The 18,099-nt window shown below is 36.7% G+C and overlaps 1 protein-coding gene across 1 annotated transcript in view; it reads right to left on the bottom strand.

Annotated features, from left to right (window-relative positions):
• Nucleotides 1–18,099, bottom strand: part of LOC146565300 (uncharacterized) — a 42,137-nt gene continuing 24,038 nt past the window's right edge. Inside the window, exon 3 of the mRNA XM_085288331.1 lies at nucleotides 1–18,099. This exon is cut by the window's right edge and continues 13,310 nt beyond it. Within this exon, the coding sequence (XP_085144457.1) occupies nucleotides 2,250–18,099 (15,850 nt within the window). The 3' untranslated portion in view covers nucleotides 1–2,249.

Here is an 18,099-nt window from a genome sequence, read left to right on the forward strand (position 1 = left end):
TTGTTTTTTCTTTATTTATTTTTAGCTGGTTTGCTAGAAATTGACCGGATTTATTACCATGTTCATAATTTTGTAGGCGTAGTCTTTGTACTAAGAATTTTGTTTTTTTTATCAATTATCTCATTTAATTCTAGTTTTGTTTTGCGTATTTTGTTCAATGTTTCCTGATCTTGGTGGGACGCGTAGGCTTCTTCTAGTGATTTGATGTTTTTTTCTAATTCCTGAATATTTAACGAGGTTAGTCATTAATGTATTGCTGCATGGGCTGGGCTGTAATTGCATCGTAAGGTTTTAAAAACTGAGCTTTAAAATGAATAGTGATAATAAAAACTGAGAGAGGCCGACAGTGATCACTGACTTTTTTTAGGGGCTTGTTCAGATTAAATAGAAAAAGATACAAAGCATTAAGACACAACAGCTTTAATAAACACAGAGTAGTTTGGACCTGGAAGCAGGGTTCATATGTCATCACTTAAAGACCGGATATCCCACCTGCTTTGATGTCTTAATGCAGTACAGTTGTTATTATATCACTTGTCGCATCCTGTTTATGACAGTTAAAATAAATAACATCCATATAAGAAATAAAATTGTCTTGTGTAAACTGTATATGGTGTTAAATAGGCCTATACTACTGTACTTTAATGTCGGGCATAAGGGTGGTACTTTAAGAACCATATATTTTATACGGTGGTACTCATTGTGAAAAGTTTGAGAACCACTGACCCAAAGGATTAATTATTAGAATCTCGGCTTCAGATAGGGTGTCAACCATTATAACCTTGTTGGATAGATCAACAAATGAAGCTGGGTTCATTTAAAGATCTAACTAGGCCTGTTGTCTTATTGGTCCTCTTTCCCAAGATTGAAAGAACTTTCTAAAATCTTTTGAAAAAAGATTCTGAATTCTAATAAGGATTTTCTAAATATTATATAGAAAATCATTTCACTAAAAACACAATAAAAATTGTATTGAAGAATCAGGCAAGTTACAGAATCAAGTGTTGTTTATTTTGTCTACACTTTCCAGGTCTATACTACCGTAGCAAAGGGTGTCATGGTCCTGAGTCTGCCGACTCAGTGTTTTATGTTTCTTTATGCTTTTGTTCATTTATACATATTCTGTTACGAATTGCCATTTGTTAGGTTTCTGTTCTGTGCTTTCCCTGGTTCCACTTCTGTGTTCTGTCTGTCTATGGTGTCACACTGTCTGTGTGTGAATCTGTCTGTTTAGTTCAGCGTCTTGTCCAGTTCTGTGTCTGTGAGTTTCCTGTTTTATTCTGAAGGTCTCTATCTCATGTGAGTGTGTTCAGTTTACGTTTCCCCTGTCCCGTCAGCTTTGATGTTCTCCTGCCTGTTGCCGGTTCGTCACTGCCTCTCCCCCATTCTGGAACCCTCTCAGGTTTGTCATTTAGCTTTCCCAGTGTAGGTCTTTAGTTTTGTCTTCCCTCTTTGCCTGTTTTGCCATCTCACCACTGTGTAAATAAAACATCACTAGCATTATCATCTACTGCCTGCGTTTTGGGTCCTTTCTCCCTTCTACACCACACGGCTCGCCTCGGCAGCCGTGACAAAGGGTTTATATATGACATATAAATATATATATATATATATGTATGTGTACATGATATACCCCAATGAAGATAATTAGATGGCATGAGTTTTATATTTAATTTGTCAATTTACAATTAACTGTGTAATTAATTTAAATAATGTTTCAAACAATTGGGTTCTTATATAATTCGAAATTTACCAAAAGAAAAATATTGCAGTGATGTGAATGGTTTTGGAAAAAGATTTATTTAGGGATCAAATTTATGTTAAACATGCATTTTTCTTTCATTTAAATATGAATATATATGGAGTCACAGTTTTCAAATATTCTTGTTAGTTTTGATTTTACTGTATTCTTTGTGCTTCTGTATTCTAACACAAGACAACAGAATAAATATGTTGAAAGAAGATTAATTAGAAATCAGCATAAAAATGTAATTAGAAATGTTAAGATTATCTGTTAAACTTTAATATTTTGCATTTGTGAAAAAAATAACATGTTAAAGGAATACTTTTACATTACATAACTAGTTGTTTAAAAATTAGATGATTGACATCAGACTGGTACTCTTACGTTGTTAGGTTAATATGATTAACGGGAAAAACACATTTTCCAAATACACACATATTAATATAACTAAAAAGTAAAACAAAAGGTAAATGGACTGATTTTTATGTAGCACTTTTCTTGCCTCTCATTTTTTCTTTATACATCCTTGCTTGCAGTAGGCACAATAACGGGAGCAACAGCGATAACAGGAAAGTCTGAGCTGACTGAGGAGTCCAGGAGATCTCTCTGGTGCTGCTTCAGATTCTTCTACCTTTATTTGCTCTTGATAGATATTTGGAGAATCTAGTTGAACTGTTTGATTAGCTTTGTTGCTAGTTGTCAGTGTCTTAGACGCTTTGTTTTGTATGTAGAATTTCTCAATCTCACTAAGCATGCGGACCTTAAGTTGTTGGAGCTCGGTATATTTTTCATCAAGTGATTTGTGTTCTCCATCCCTGCCACTTACAGATAAAAACATATTACTTTGCCCATGTTCCAACATTTTTCTTGTTTTCTCAACTGATGTCTTTTCTTTCTGAAATATTGATCTCCTAACAAAATGATTGATCACCTTTACTCTTTTATCCATATTGTTTCTCATTTTTTGACCTCTGAGCTTCATCTGATTTATTTCATTTCGTTCTATTCTAGTGTCCTTCCAGATTTGTTTCAAAAACTCAGTTTTTAAAATTCCCTTCTGTGTGAAGTCATCTTCCTCTGCTGACAAGATGGACAACGTTGCAAGATTTGTTTTCTTGACATTTCCAAATTCTTCACCTTCTCCTACTAACAGCAGACCTTCCTTGTCAGGTGTCAAGTATCTTTTGCTTCCTTCAAGATTAACTGCAACATCCTTCATCCTCTGCTTAAATTCATGTTCATTAGTCTCTTCATCCTGATGCTCATGTAAGCATTGTTTTACAACATCCTCAGTTTGGATTGCTTTGTCAAATGTTGTCTTAAACACATGTTTCTTTTGTTGTTGTATCTTGTCATAATCTGCAGTAATTTTAATTTTCTGCTTATAAATTCTGACCCAATTTTGTTCATATGTGGAGATCAATTGTAATATTTTTTCATTTTCCCCCTCTACTCTCTTAATATATGTCGGCAAGTCTTGATGAATCAGTCTATTTAGTTTTCCTATAAGGTTTCTTGTAGAGATTGTAACACTACTGAGGATGTCCTCTCTGGGTTGTACATCAGACAGTTCACCTTTCAGGGATTTCCTCGCGATTAGTTTCACTTTCAGAATCTCTAGTGATTTCATTTCATCCATGACTTGGTCTCCCCTCATTTCCATCCCAGACTGCTGTTCTTCCACATTTCTCCTTTCCTTCAACAACAGTTCTTGTTCTTTGGCAATGTCAGTCTTCATCTCTTTCATCTCTTCTTTTTCTTCACTCATGATTCCCTTTGCACGTTCAAGCTCTTCTTGCTTCTTCTTCAGATTCCTCATCAGACTCTCCACTTTTGCTCTTTCACTCTGTAATTCCTTTTTCATGATTTCCACTTCTTTTGTTTGTCTTCTGAGGTCATCTTCCTTGACTTTTTCTTCATTATGTGTTAAGAAAATCTTGCTTAAAATGTCTTCAAGTCTTTCTTTTTCCATTTGAACCTGAAGGATACAATTTTTAATCTTGGCTTTTTCTTCATTTGTCTCATGTAACAGCCTGTTTACATGTTCCATCTTATTGAGCAGTTCAAGCTTTATGATTTCCATTGAGTCTCGTTCTTCTTTTATATTTTGTTTCTTTTCTTCCAATATTTCAAATTGTTTCTTGATGTCAGACATCAACACCTTCAAATCCATTTTCTCTCTATTCAGCTCCTCACTTTCTCTCTCCAGATCTTCTCTGTCGTGTCTCAGATCTTCTTTCACTTCATCAAGCTCTCGTTTGTCCAGTTCAAACTGCTGCTTCCATTCATTTTCTGTGCATTCTCTCTTGGTGACCATGTCTGAAAGGATACTTCTCACACCTTCCTTTTCTCTCTCTAACATTTCAGTGAAACAGCGAATGCTTTCTTTCAGTTCATCTTGGGTTGGAAGTTTTTCTTTCAACACTGTTTGCAGCCTTGACCTGTTGTCAACATTTTGTAGTAATCTCTCCATTTTGGCTTTTATATCCTCCTTCAGTTGTTGAAGTTTCACTTTCAGAATCTCTAGCAATTTCATTTCATCCATGACTTGGTCTCCTCTCATTTCCATCTCAGACCGCTCTTCTTCCATATTTCTCCTTTCCTTCAACAACAGTTCTTGTTCTTTGGCAATGTCAGTCTTCATCTCTTTCATCTCTTCTTTTTCTTCACTCATGATTCCCTTTGCACGTTCAAGCTCTTCTTGCTTCTTCTTCAGATTCCTCATCAGACTCTCCACTTTTGCTCTTTCACTCTGTAATTCCTTTTTCATGATTTCCACTTCTTTTGTTTGACTTCTGAGTTCATCTTCCTTGACTTTTTCTTCATTATGTGTTAAGAAAATCTTGCTTAAAATGTCTTCAAGTCTTTCTTTTTCCATTTGAACCTGAAGGATACAATTTTTAATCTTGGCTTTTTCGTCATTTGTCTCATGTAACAGCCTGTTTACATGTTCCATCTTATTGAGCAGTTCAAGCTTTATGGTTTCCATTGAGTCTCGTTCTTCTTTTATATTTTGTTTCTTTTCTTCCAATATTTCAAATTGTTTCTTGATGTCAGACATCAACACCTTCAAATCCATTTTCTCTTTATTCAGAACCTCACTTTCTCTCTCCAGATCTTCTCTGTCGTGTCTCAGATCTTCTTTCACTTTATCAAGCTCTCGTTTGTCCAGTTCAAACTGCTGCTTCCATTCATTTTCTGTGCTTTCTCTCTTGGTGACCATTTCTGAAAGGATACTTCTCACACCTTCCTTTTCTCTCTCTAACATTTCAGTGAAACAGCGAATGCTTTCTTTCAGTTCGTCTTGGGTTGGAAGTTTTTCTTCCAACACTGTTTGCAGCCTTGACCTGTTGTCAACATTTTGTAGTAATCTCTCCATTTTGGCTTTTATATCCTCCTTCAGTTGTTGAAGTTTCACTTTCAGAATCTCTAGCAATTTCATTTCATCCATGACTTGGTCTCCTCTCATTTCCATCTCAGACCGCTCTTCTTCCATATTTCTCCTTTCCTTCAACAACAGTTCTCGTTCTTTGGCAATGTCAGTCTTCATCTCTTTCATCTCTTCTTTTTCTTCACTCATGATTCCCTTTGCACGTTCAAGCTCTTCTTGCTTCTTCTTCAGATTCCTCATCAGACTCTCCACTTTTGCTCTTTCACTCTGTAATTCCTTTTTCATGATTTCCACTTCTTTTGTTTGTCTTCTGAGGCCATCTTCCTTGACTTTTTCTTCATTATGTGTTAAGAAAATCTTGCTTAAAATGTCTTCAAGTCTTTCTTTTTCCGTTTGAACCTGAAGGATACAATTTTTAATCTTGGCTTTTTCGTCATTTGTCTCATGTAACAGCCTGTTTACATGTTCCATCTTATTGAGCAGTTCAAGCTTTATGGTTTCCATTGAGTCTCGTTCTTCTTTTATATTTTGTTTCTTTTCTTCCAATATTTCAAATTGTTTCATGATGTCAGACATCAACACCTTCAAATCCATTTTCTCTTTATTCAGCACCTCACTTTCTCTCTCCAGATCTTCTCTGTCGTGTCTCAGATCTTCTTTCACTTTATCAAGTTCTCGTTTGTCCAGTTCAAACTGCTGCTTCCATTCATTTTCTGTGCATTCTCTCTTGGTGACCATTTCTGAAAGGATACTTCTCACACCTTCCTTTTCTCTCTCTAACATTTCAGTGAAACAGCGAATGCTTTCTTTCAGTTCGTCTTGGGTTGGAAGTTTTTCTTCCAACACTGTTTGCAGCCTTGACCTGTTGTCAACATTTTGTAGTAATCTCTCCATTTTGGCTTTTATATCCTCCTTCAGTTGTTGAAGTTTCACTTTCAGAATCTCTAGCAATTTCATTTCATCCATGACTTGGTCTCCTCTCATTTCCATCTCAGACCGCTCTTCTTCCATATTTCTCCTTTCCTTCAACAACAGTTCTCGTTCTTTGGCAATGTCAGTCTTCATCTCTTTCATCTCTTCTTTTTCTTCACTCATGATTCCCTTTGCACGTTCAAGCTCTTCTTGCTTCTTCTTCAGATTCCTCATCAGACTCTCCACTTTTGCTCTTTCACTCTGTAATTCCTTTTTCATGATTTCCACTTCTTTTGTTTGTCTTCTGAGGTCATCTTCCTTGACTTTTTCTTCATTATGTGTTAAGAAAATCTTGCTTAAAATGTCTTCAAGTCTTTCTTTTTCCATTTGAACCTGAAGGATACAATTTTTAATCTTGGCTTTTTCGTCATTTGTCTCATGTAACAGCCTGTTTACATGTTCCATCTTATTGAGCAGTTCAAGCTTTATGGTTTCCATTGAGTCTCGTTCTTCTTTTATATTTTGTTTCTTTTCTTCCAATATTTCAAATTGTTTCATGATGTCAGACATCAACACCTTCAAATCCATTTTCTCTTTATTCAGCACCTCACTTTCTCTCTCCAGATCTTCTCTGTCGTGTCTCAGATCTTCTTTCACTTTATCAAGCTCTCGTTTGTCCAGTTCAAACTGCTGCTTCCATTCATTTTCTGTGCATTCTCTCTTGGTGACCATTTCTGAAAGGATACTTCTCACACCTTCCTTTTCTCTCTCTAACATTTCAGTGAAACAGCGAATGCTTTCTTTCAGTTCGTCTTGGGTTGGAAGTTTTTCTTCCAACACTGTTTGCAGCCTTGACCTGTTGTCAACATTTTGTAGTAATCTCTCCATTTTGGCTTTTATATCCTCCTTCAGTTGTTGAAGTTTCACTTTCAGAATCTCTAGCAATTTCATTTCATCCATGACTTGGTCTCCTCTCATTTCCATCTCAGACCGCTCTTCTTCCATATTTCTCCTTTCCTTCAACAGCAGTTCTCGTTCTTTGGCAATGTCAGTCTTCATCTCTTTCATCTCTTCTTTTTCTTCACTCATGATTTCCTTTGCACGTTCAAGCTCTTCTTGCTTCTTCTTCAGATTCCTCATCAGACTCTCCACTTTTGCTCTTTCACTCTGTAATTCCTTTTTCATGATTTCCACTTCTTTTGTTTGTCTTCTGAGGTCATCTTCCTTGACTTTTTCTTTATTATGTGTTAAGAAAATCTTGCTTAAAATGTCTTCAAGTCTTTCTTTTTCCGTTTGAACCTGAAGGATACAATTTCTAATCTTGGCTTTTTCGTCATTTGTCTCATGTAACAGCCTGTTTACATGTTCCATCTTATTGAGCAGTTCAAGCTTTATGGTTTCCATTGAGTCTCGTTCTTCTTTTATATTTTGTTTCTTTTCTTCCAATATTTCAAATTGTTTCTTGATGTCAGACATCAACACCTTCAAATCCATTTTCTCTTTATTCAGCACCTCACTTTCTCTCTCCAGATCTTCTCTGTCGTGTCTCAGATCTTCTTTCACTTTATCAAGCTCTCGTTTGTCCAGTTCAAACTGCTGCTTCCATTCATTTTCTGTGCATTCTCTCTTGGTGACCATTTCTGAAAGGATACTTCTCACACCTTCCTTTTCTCTCTCTAACATTTCAGTGAAACAGCGAATGCTTTCTTTCAGTTCGTCTTGGGTTGGAAGTTTTTCTTCCAACACTGTTTGCAGCCTTGACCTGTTGTCAACATTTTGTAGTAATCTCTCCATTTTGGCTTTTATATCCTCCTTCAGTTGTTGAAGTTTCACTTTCAGAATCTCTAGCAATTTCATTTCATCCATGACTTGGTCTCCTCTCATTTCCATCTCAGACCGCTCTTCTTCCATATTTCTCCTTTCCTTCAACAACAGTTCTCGTTCTTTGGCAATGTCAGTCTTCATCTCTTTCATCTCTTCTTTTTCTTCACTCATGATTCCCTTTGCACGTTCAAGCTCTTCTTGCTTCTTCTTCAGATTCCTCATCAGACTCTCCACTTTTGCTCTTTCACTCTGTAATTCCTTTTTCATGATTTCCACTTCTTTTGTTTGTCTTCTGAGGTCATCTTCCTTGACTTTTTCTTCATTATGTGTTAAGAAAATCTTGCTTAAAATGTCTTCAAGTCTTTCTTTTTCCATTTGAACCTGAAGGATACAATTTTTAATCTTGGCTTTTTCGTCATTTGTCTCATGTAACAGCCTGTTTACATGTTCCATCTTATTGAGCAGTTCAAGCTTTATGGTTTCCATTGAGTCTCGTTCTTCTTTTATATTTTGTTTCTTTTCTTCCAATATTTCAAATTGTTTCTTGATGTCAGACATCAACACCTTCAAATCCATTTTCTCTTTATTCAGCACCTCACTTTCTCTCTCCAGATCTTCTCTGTCGTGTCTCAGATCTTCTTTCACTTTATCAAGCTCTCGTTTGTCCAGTTCAAACTGCTGCTTCCATTCATTTTCTGTGCTTTCTCTCTTGGTGACCATTTCTGAAAGGATACTTCTCACACCTTCCTTTTCTCTCTCTAACATTTCAGTGAAACAGCGAATGCTTTCTTTCAGTTCGTCTTGGGTTGGAAGTTTTTCTTCCAACACTGTTTGCAGCCTTGACCTGTTGTCAACATTTTGTAGTAATCTCTCCATTTTGGCTTTTATATCCTCCTTCAGTTGTTGAAGTTTCACTTTCAGAATCTCTAGCAATTTCATTTCATCCATGACTTGGTCTCTTCTCATTTCCATCTCAGACCGCTCTTCTTCCATATTTCTCCTTTCCTTCAACAACAGTTCTCGTTCTTTGGCAATGTCAGTCTTCATCTCTTTCATCTCTTCTTTTTCTTCACTCATGATTCCCTTTGCACGTTCAAGCTCTTCTTGCTTCTTCTTCAGATTCCTCATCAGACTCTCCACTTTTGCTCTTTCACTCTGTAATTCCTTTTTCATGATTTCCACTTCTTTTTTTTGTCTTCTGAGGCCATCTTCCTTGACTTTTTCTTCATTATGTGTTAAGAAAATCTTGCTTAAAATGTCTTCAAGTCTTTCTTTTTCCATTTGAACCTGAAGGATACAATTTCTAATCTTGGCTTTTTCGTCATTTGTCTCATGTAACAGCCTGTTTACATGTTCCATCTTATTGAGCAGTTCAAGCTTTATGGTTTCCATTGAGTCTCGTTCTTCTTTTATATTTTGTTTCTTTTCTTCCAATATTTCAAATTGTTTCTTGATGTCAGACATCAACACCTTCAAATCCATTTTCTCTTTATTCAACACCTCACTTTCTCTCTCCAGATCTTCTCTGTCATGTTTCAGATCTTCTTTCACTTTATCAAGTTCTCGTTTGTCCAGTTCAAACTGCTTCTTCCATTCATTTTCTGTGCATTCTCTCTTGGTGACCATGTCTGAAAGGATACTTCTCACACCTTCCTTTTCTCTCTCTAACATTTCAGTGAAACAGCGAATGCTTTCTTTCAGTTCGTCTTGGGTTGGAAGTTTTTCTTCCAACACTGTTTGCAGCCTTGACCTGTTGTCAACATTTTGTAGTAATCTCTCCATTTTGGCTTTTATATCCTCCTTCAGTTGTTGAAGTTTCACTTTCAGAATCTCTAGCAATTTCATTTCATCCATGACTTGGTCTCCTCTCATTTCCATCTCAGACCGCTCTTCTTCCATATTTCTCCTTTCCTTCAACAACAGTTCTCGTTCTTTGGCAATGTCAGTCTTCATCTCTTTCATCTCTTCTTTTTCTTCACTCATGATTCCCTTTGCACGTTCAAGCTCTTCTTGCTTCTTCTTCAGATTCCTCATCAGACTCTCCACTTTTGCTCTTTCACTCTGTAATTCCTTTTTCATGATTTCCACTTCTTTTGTTTGTATTCTGAGGTCATCTTCCTTGACTTTTTCTTCATTATGTGTTAAGAAAATCTTGCTTAAAATGTCTTCAAGTCTTTCTTTTTCCGTTTGAACCTGAAGGATACAATTTTTAATCTTGGCTTTTTCGTCATTTGTCTCATGTAACAGCCTGTTTACATGTTCCATCTTATTGAGCAGTTCAAGCTTTATGGTTTCCATTGAGTCTCGTTCTTCTTTTATATTTTGTTTCTTTTCTTCCAATATTTCAAATTGTTTCTTGATGTCAGACATCAACACCTTCAAATCCATTTTCTCTTTATTCAGCACCTCACTTTCTCTCTCCAGATCTTCTCTGTCGTGTCTCAGATCTTCTTTCACTTCATCAAGCTCTCGTTTGTCCAGTTCAAACTGCTGCTTCCATTCATTTTCTGTGCTTTCTCTCTTGGTGACCATTTCTGAAAGGATACTTCTCACACCTTCCTTTTCTCTCTCTAACATTTCAGTGAAACAGCGAATGCTTTCTTTCAGTTCGTCTTGGGTTGGAAGTTTTTCTTCCAACACTGTTTGCAGCCTTGACCTGTTGTCAACATTTTGTAGTAATCTCTCCATTTTGGCTTTTATATCCTCCTTCAGTTGTTGAAGTTTCACTTTCAGAATCTCTAGCAATTTCATTTCATCCATGACTTGGTCTCCTCTCATTTCCATCTCAGACCGCTCTTCTTCCATATTTCTCCTTTCCTTCAACAACAGTTCTCGTTCTTTGGCAATGTCAGTCTTCATCTCTTTCATCTCTTCTTTTTCTTCACTCATGATTCCCTTTGCACGTTCAAGCTCTTCTTGCTTCTTCTTCAGATTCCTCATCAGACTCTCCACTTTTGCTCTTTCACTCTGTAATTCCTTTTTCATGATTTCCACTTCTTTTGTTTGTCTTCTGAGGCCATCTTCCTTGACTTTTTCTTCATTATGTGTTAAGAAAATCTTGCTTAAAATGTCTTCAAGTCTTTCTTTTTCCGTTTGAACCTGAAGGATACAATTTTTAATCTTGGCTTTTTCGTCATTTGTCTCATGTAACAGCCTGTTTACATGTTCCATCTTATTGAGCAGTTCAAGCTTTATGGTTTCCATTGAGTCTCGTTCTTCTTTTATATTTTGTTTCTTTTCTTCCAATATTTCAAATTGTTTCATGATGTCAGACATCAACACCTTCAAATCCATTTTCTCTTTATTCAGCACCTCACTTTCTCTCTCCAGATCTTCTCTGTCGTGTCTCAGATCTTCTTTCACTTTATCAAGCTCTCGTTTGTCCAGTTCAAACTGCTGCTTCCATTCATTTTCTGTGCATTCTCTCTTGGTGACCATTTCTGAAAGGATACTTCTCACACCTTCCTTTTCTCTCTCTAACATTTCAGTGAAACAGCGAATGCTTTCTTTCAGTTCGTCTTGGGTTGGAAGTTTTTCTTCCAACACTGTTTGCAGCCTTGACCTGTTGTCAACATTTTGTAGTAATCTCTCCATTTTGGCTTTTATATCCTCCTTCAGTTGTTGAAGTTTCACTTTCAGAATCTCTAGCAATTTCATTTCATCCATGACTTGGTCTCCTCTCATTTCCATCTCAGACCGCTCTTCTTCCATATTTCTCCTTTCCTTCAACAACAGTTCTCGTTCTTTGGCAATGTCAGTCTTCATCTCTTTCATCTCTTCTTTTTCTTCACTCATGATTTCCTTTGCACGTTCAAGCTCTTCTTGCTTCTTCTTCAGATTCCTCATCAGACTCTCCACTTTTGCTCTTTCACTCTGTAATTCCTTTTTCATGATTTCCACTTCTTTTGTTTGTCTTCTGAGGTCATCTTCCTTGACTTTTTCTTCATTATGTGTTAAGAAAATCTTGCTTAAAATGTCTTCAAGTCTTTCTTTTTCCGTTTGAACCTGAAGGATACAATTTTTAATCTTGGCTTTTTCGTCATTTGTCTCATGTAACAGCCTGTTTACATGTTCCATCTTATTGAGCAGTTCAAGCTTTATGGTTTCCATTGAGTCTCGTTCTTCTTTTATATTTTGTTTCTTTTCTTCCAATATTTCAAATTGTTTCTTGATGTCAGACATCAACACCTTCAAATCCATTTTCTCTTTATTCAGCACCTCACTTTCTCTCTCCAGATCTTCTCTGTCGTGTCTCAGATCTTCTTTCACTTTATCAAGCTCTTGTTTGTCCAGTTCAAACTGCTGCTTCCATTCATTTTCTGTGCATTCTCTCTTGGTGACCATTTCTGAAAGGATACTTCTCACACCTTCCTTTTCTCTCTCTAACATTTCAGTGAAACAGCGAATGCTTTCTTTCAGTTTGTCTTGGGTTGGAAGTTTTTCTTCCAACACTGTTTGCAGCCTTGACCTGTTGTCAACATTTTGTAGTAATCTCTCCATTTTGGCTTTTATATCCTCCTTCAGTTGTTGAAGTTTCACTTTCAGAATCTCTAGCAATTTCATTTCATCCATGACTTGGTCTCCTCTCATTTCCATCTCAGACCGCTCTTCTTCCATATTTCTCCTTTCCTTCAACAACAGTTCTCGTTCTTTGGCAATGTCAGTCTTCATCTCTTTCATCTCTTCTTTTTCTTCACTCATGATTCCCTTTGCACGTTCAAGCTCTTCTTGCTTCTTCTTCAGATTCCTCATCAGACTCTCCACTTTTGCTCTTTCACTCTGTAATTCCTTTTTCATGATTTCCACTTCTTTTGTTTGTCTTCTGAGGCCATCTTCCTTGACTTTTTCTTCATTATGTGTTAAGAAAATCTTGCTTAAAATGTCTTCAAGTCTTTCTTTTTCCATTTGAACCTGAAGGATACAATTTCTAATCTTGGCTTTTTCGTCATTTGTCTCATGTAACAGCCTGTTTACATGTTCCATCTTATTGAGCAGTTCAAGCTTTATGGTTTCCATTGAGTCTCGTTCTTCTTTTATATTTTGTTTCTTTTCTTCCAATATTTCAAATTGTTTCTTGATGTCAGACATCAACACCTTCAAATCCATTTTCTCTTTATTCAACACCTCACTTTCTCTCTCCAGATCTTCTCTGTCATGTTTCAGATCTTCTTTCACTTTATCAAGCTCTTGTTTGTCCAGTTCAAACTGCTGCTTCCATTCATTTTCTGTGCATTCTCTCTTGGTGACCATTTCTGAAAGGATACTTCTCACACCTTCCTTTTCTCTCTCTAACATTTCAGTGAAACAGCGAATGCTTTCTTTCAGTTTGTCTTGGGTTGGAAGTTTTTCTTCCAACACTGTTTGCAGCCTTGACCTGTTGTCAACATTTTGTAGTAATCTCTCCATTTTGGCTTTTATATCCTCCTTCAGTTGTTGAAGTTTCACTTTCAGAATCTCTAGCAATTTCATTTCATCCATGACTTGGTCTCCTCTCATTTCCATCTCAGACCGCTCTTCTTCCATATTTCTCCTTTCCTTCAACAACAGTTCTCGTTCTTTGGCAATGTCAGTCTTCATCTCTTTCATCTCTTCTTTTTCTTCACTCATGATTCCCTTTGCACGTTCAAGCTCTTCTTGCTTCTTCTTCAGATTCCTCATCAGACTCTCCACTTTTGCTCTTTCACTCTGTAATTCCTTTTTCATGATTTCCACTTCTTTTGTTTGTCTTCTGAGGCCATCTTCCTTGACTTTTTCTTCATTATGTGTTAAGAAAATCTTGCTTAAAATGTCTTCAAGTCTTTCTTTTTCCATTTGAACCTGAAGGATACAATTTCTAATCTTGGCTTTTTCGTCATTTGTCTCATGTAACAGCCTGTTTACATGTTCCATCTTATTGAGCAGTTCAAGCTTTATGGTTTCCATTGAGTCTCGTTCTTCTTTTATATTTTGTTTCTTTTCTTCCAATATTTCAAATTGTTTCTTGATGTCAGACATCAACACCTTCAAATCCATTTTCTCTTTATTCAACACCTCACTTTCTCTCTCCAGATCTTCTCTGTCATGTTTCAGATCTTCTTTCACTTTATCAAGTTCTCGTTTGTCCAGTTCAAACTGCTTCTTCCATTCATTTTCTGTGCATTCTCTCTTGGTGACCATGTCTGAAAGGATACTTCTCACACCTTCCTTTTCTCTCTCTAACATTTCAGTGAAACAGCGAATGCTTTCTTTCAGTTCGTCTTGGGTTGGAAGTTTTTCTTCCAACACTGTTTGCAGCCTTGACCTGTTGTCAACATTTTGTAGTAATCTCTCCATTTTGGCTTTTATATCCTCCTTCAGTTGTTGAAGTTTCACTTTCAGAATCTCTAGCAATTTCATTTCATCCATGACTTGGTCTCCTCTCATTTCCATCTCAGACCGCTCTTCTTCCATATTTCTCCTTTCCTTCAACAACAGTTCTCGTTCTTTGGCAATGTCAGTCTTCATCTCTTTCATCTCTTCTTTTTCTTCACTCATGATTCCCTTTGCACGTTCAAGCTCTTCTTGCTTCTTCTTCAAATTCCTCATCAGACTCTCCACTTTTGCTCTTTCACTCTGTAATTCCTTTTTCATGATTTCCACTTCTTTTGTTTGTCTTCTGAGGCCATCTTCCTTGACTTTTTCTTCATTATGTGTTAAGAAAATCTTGCTTAAAATGTCTTCAAGTCTTTCTTTTTCCGTTTGAACCTGAAGGATACAATTTTTAATCTTGGCTTTTTCGTCATTTGTCTCATGTAACAGCCTGTTTACATGTTCCATCTTATTGAGCAGTTCAAGCTTTATGGTTTCCATTGAGTCTCGTTCTTCTTTTATATTTTGTTTCTTTTCTTCCAATATTTCAAATTGTTTCATGATGTCAGACATCAACACCTTCAAATCCATTTTCTCTTTATTCAGCACCTCACTTTCTCTCTCCAGATCTTCTCTGTCGTGTCTCAGATCTTCTTTCACTTTATCAAGCTCTCGTTTGTCCAGTTCAAACTGCTGCTTCCATTCATTTTCTGTGCATTCTCTCTTGGTGACCATTTCTGAAAGGATACTTCTCACACCTTCCTTTTCTCTCTCTAACATTTCAGTGAAACAGCGAATGCTTTCTTTCAGTTCGTCTTGGGTTGGAAGTTTTTCTTCCAACACTGTTTGCAGCCTTGACCTGTTGTCAACATTTTGTAGTAATCTCTCCATTTTGGCTTTTATATCCTCCTTCAGTTGTTGAAGTTTCACTTTCAGAATCTCTAGCAATTTCATTTCATCCATGACTTGGTCTCCTCTCATTTCCATCTCAGACCGCTCTTCTTCCATATTTCTCCTTTCCTTCAACAACAGTTCTCGTTCTTTGGCAATGTCAGTCTTCATCTCTTTCATCTCTTCTTTTTCTTCACTCATGATTTCCTTTGCACGTTCAAGCTCTTCTTGCTTCTTCTTCAGATTCCTCATCAGACTCTCCACTTTTGCTCTTTCACTCTGTAATTCCTTTTTCATGATTTCCACTTCTTTTGTTTGTCTTCTGAGGTCATCTTCCTTGACTTTTTCTTCATTATGTGTTAAGAAAATCTTGCTTAAAATGTCTTCAAGTCTTTCTTTTTCCGTTTGAACCTGAAGGATACAATTTTTAATCTTGGCTTTTTCGTCATTTGTCTCATGTAACAGCCTGTTTACATGTTCCATCTTATCGAGCAGTTCAAGCTTTATGGTTTCCATTGAGTCTCGTTCTTCTTTTATATTTTGTTTCTTTTCTTCCAATATTTCAAATTGTTTCTTGATGTCAGACATCAACACCTTCAAATCCATTTTCTCTTTATTCAGCACCTCACTTTCTCTCTCCAGATCTTCTCTGTCGTGTCTCAGATCTTCTTTCACTTCATCAAGCTCTCGTTTGTCCAGTTCAAACTGCTGCTTCCATTCATTTTCTGTGCTTTCTCTCTTGGTGACCATTTCTGAAAGGATACTTCTCACACCTTCCTTTTCTCTCTCTAACATTTCAGTGAAACAGCGAATGCTTTCTTTCAGTTTGTCTTGGGTTGGAAGTTTTTCTTCCAACACTGTTTGCAGCCTTGACCTGTTGTCAACATTTTGTAGTAATCTCTCCATTTTGGCTTTTATATCCTCCTTCAGTTGTTGAAGTTTCACTTTCAGAATCTCTAGCAATTTCATTTCATCCATGACTTGGTCTCCTCTCATTTCCATCTCAGACCGCTCTTCTTCCATATTTCTCCTTTCCTTCAACAACAGTTCTCGTTCTTTGGCAATATCAGTCTTCATCTCTTTCATCTCTTCTTTTTCTTCACTCATGATTCCCTTTGCACGTTCAAGCTCTTCTTGCTTCTTCTTCAGATTCCTCATCAGACTCTCCACTTTTGCTCTTTCACTCTGTAATTCCTTTTTCATGATTTCCACTTCTTTTGTTTGTCTTCTGAGGCCATCTTCCTTGACTTTTTCTTCATTATGTGTTAAGAAAATCTTGCTTAAAATGTCTTCAAGTCTTTCTTTTTCCATTTGAACCTGAAGGATACAATTTCTAATCTTGGCTTTTTCGTCATTTGTCTCATGTAACAGCCTGTTTACATGTTCCATCTTATTGAGCAGTTCAAGCTTTATGGTTTCCATTGAGTCTCGTTCTTCTTTTATATTTTGTTTCTTTTCTTCCAATATTTCAAATTGTTTCTTGATGTCAGACATCAACACCTTCAAATCCATTTTCTCTTTATTCAACACCTCACTTTCTCTCTCCAGATCTTCTCTGTCATGTTTCAGATCTTCTTTCACTTTATCAAGTTCTCGTTTGTCCAGTTCAAACTGCTTCTTCCATTCATTTTCTGTGCATTCTCTCTTGGTGACCATGTCTGAAAGGATACTTCTCACACCTTCCTTTTCTCTCTCTAACATTTCAGTGAAACAGCGAATGCTTTCTTTCAGTTCGTCTTGGGTTGGAAGTTTTTCTTCCAACACTGTTTGCAGCCTTGACCTGTTGTCAACATTTTGTAGTAATCTCTCCATTTTGGCTTTTATATCCTCCTTCAGTTGTTGAAGTTTCACTTTCAGAATCTCTAGCAATTTCATTTCATCCATGACTTGGTCTCCTCTCATTTCCATCTCAGACCGCTCTTCTTCCATATTTCTCCTTTCCTTCAACAACAGTTCTCGTTCTTTGGCAATGTCAGTCTTCATCTCTTTCATCTCTTCTTTTTCTTCACTCATGATTCCCTTTGCACGTTCAAGCTCTTCTTGCTTCTTCTTCAGATTCCTCATCAGACTCTCCACTTTTGCTCTTTCACTCTGTAATTCCTTTTTCATGATTTCCACTTCTTTTGTTTGTATTCTGAGGTCATCTTCCTTGACTTTTTCTTCATTATGTGTTAAGAAAATCTTGCTTAAAATGTCTTCAAGTCTTTCTTTTTCCGTTTGAACCTGAAGGATACAATTTTTAATCTTGGCTTTTTCGTCATTTGTCTCATGTAACAGCCTGTTTACATGTTCCATCTTATTGAGCAGTTCAAGCTTTATGGTTTCCATTGAGTCTCGTTCTTCTTTTATATTTTGTTTCTTTTCTTCCAATATTTCAAATTGTTTCTTGATGTCAGACATCAACACCTTCAAATCCATTTTCTCTTTATTCAGCACCTCACTTTCTCTCTCCAGATCTTCTCTGTCGTGTCTCAGATCTTCTTTCACTTCATCAAGCTCTCGTTTGTCCAGTTCAAACTGCTGCTTCCATTCATTTTCTGTGCTTTCTCTCTTGGTGACCATTTCTGAAAGGATACTTCTCACACCTTCCTTTTCTCTCTCTAACATTTCAGTGAAACAGCGAATGCTTTCTTTCAGTTCGTCTTGGGTTGGAAGTTTTTCTTCCAACACTGTTTGCAGCCTTGACCTGTTGTCAACATTTTGTAGTAATCTCTCCATTTTGGCTTTTATATCCTCCTTCAGTTGTTGAAGTTTCACTTTCAGAATCTCTAGCAATTTCATTTCATCCATGACTTGGTCTCCTCTCATTTCCATCTCAGACCGCTCTTCTTCCATATTTCTCCTTTCCTTCAACAACAGTTCTCGTTCTTTGGCAATGTCAGTCTTCATCTCTTTCATCTCTTCTTTTTCTTCACTCATGATTCCCTTTGCACGTTCAAGCTCTTCTTGCTTCTTCTTCAGATTCCTCATCAGACTCTCCACTTTTGCTCTTTCACTCTGTAATTCCTTT

The sequence above is a fragment of the Mchenga conophoros genome, linkage group LG10 (genome assembly GCF_057382185.1).
Source record: "Mchenga conophoros isolate Kocher_MC1m ecotype Shallow Benthic linkage group LG10, M_conophoros_male_GT1.1, whole genome shotgun sequence".
Classification (NCBI taxonomy): domain Eukaryota; kingdom Metazoa; phylum Chordata; class Actinopteri; order Cichliformes; family Cichlidae; genus Mchenga; species Mchenga conophoros.